Raw genomic sequence first — 1,236 nt, 5'->3', positions numbered from 1 at the left:
AGCTAAGAATGATGAGGTCAGTAGCAAGAAAGAAGTAACACTTGAGAAGAAGGATCAAGAAAAGCTCAAGAAGAAAGAGGAAGAGCTCAAAGCTTCAAAGAAGGGAAAGCAAATCATAGAGGAACAATCACCAGAACAGAGGAAGATGGTGAAGCCTTGCACTCCTTCCCTTCCATATCCTCAAAGGTTCAACAAGGAGCTAAAAGACTAACAGTTCTCCAAATTCCTAGAAGTCTTTAAAAAGCTTGAAATCAACATTCCACTTGTAGAGGCATTAGAGCAAATGGCCTTATATGCAAAGTTCCTAAAGGAGCTTATCAACAAAAAGAGACGCTGGGATGAAAAAGAAATAGTAATGCTCACTCAAGAATACAGTGCAGTGATTCAAAGGGGTATTCCACCAAAGTTTAAAGACCCAGGGAGTTTTGTCATATCATGCACCATAGGCAAAATGACATTGGAGAAATCTCTCTGTGATTTGGGTGCCAGCATCAATTTGATATCCCTCTCAATGATGAAAAAGCTTGCCATAGAGGAAATTAAACCCACCAGGATGTCACTTGTAATGGCAGATAGATCAATCAAGATTCCCAATGGAGTTATGGAAAACTTATTAGTAAAGGTTGGAGAGTTCATCTTCCCTGCCGACTTTGTGATATTAGACACAGAAGAAGAAGGAAATAATTCAATTATCCTGGGAAGATCCTTCCTTGCCGCAACAAGGGCCATTATTGATGTAGAAAAGGGAGAGAAGTTTTTCAGGGTGCACAATGAGCAAATGATCATCAATGTTTTCAAATCAATTCAATATTCTCCTGAGTAAGAGAACTACATGAGAGTAGATATGATAGAGGGTCTGGTGGAGGAAGCATTTGACGCAATCAGTCAAGAGGAACAAGGAGAAGAGATAGAAATAGCTCAAGATGCCTTAAAGGAACAAGTGACTGAAGTCTCTTTTGAAAGAAAGACAGAGGAGAAGCCAAGTCAAGAATTAAAACCTTTGCCTCCACACCTTAAATATGCATTCCTAGGTACAACAGACAACTTCCCTGTGATCATCAACTCCACCTTGAGTGAAGAAGAAGAAAAAAGGCTCCTTGCTGTATTGAGAACTCACAATGGGCATGCATAAGATACTTTTAGAGGAAGATTCTAAATCTGTGGTGCAACCTCAGAGAAGACTAAACCCCACAATGAAAGAGGTTATCCAAAAGGAAGTGATGAAGCTCTGGAATA

The 1,236-nt window shown here is 39.7% G+C and overlaps 1 protein-coding gene across 1 annotated transcript; it reads left to right on the top strand.

The window, feature by feature from the left end:
• Nucleotides 1-283: 283 nt before the first annotated feature.
• LOC130962703 (uncharacterized) lies at nt 284-823 on the top strand. The gene has a single exon (XM_057888881.1). It carries the CDS (start codon nt 284-286, stop codon nt 821-823), a length of 540 nt encoding a protein of 179 aa, XP_057744864.1.
• Nucleotides 824-1,236: the final 413 nt, after the last annotated feature.

Source organism: Arachis stenosperma, chromosome 2 (assembly GCF_014773155.1).
Source record: "Arachis stenosperma cultivar V10309 chromosome 2, arast.V10309.gnm1.PFL2, whole genome shotgun sequence".
NCBI lineage: Eukaryota > Viridiplantae > Streptophyta > Magnoliopsida > Fabales > Fabaceae > Arachis > Arachis stenosperma.
Note: the sequence above shows the minus strand (reverse complement) of the source record. Positions and strands in the feature narration are given on the sequence as shown.

Coding starts and splice junctions, on each gene's coding strand:
- LOC130962703 (XM_057888881.1), top strand. CDS start 284: ATGGCCTTATATGCAAAGTTCCTAAAGGAGCTTATCAACAAAAAGAGA.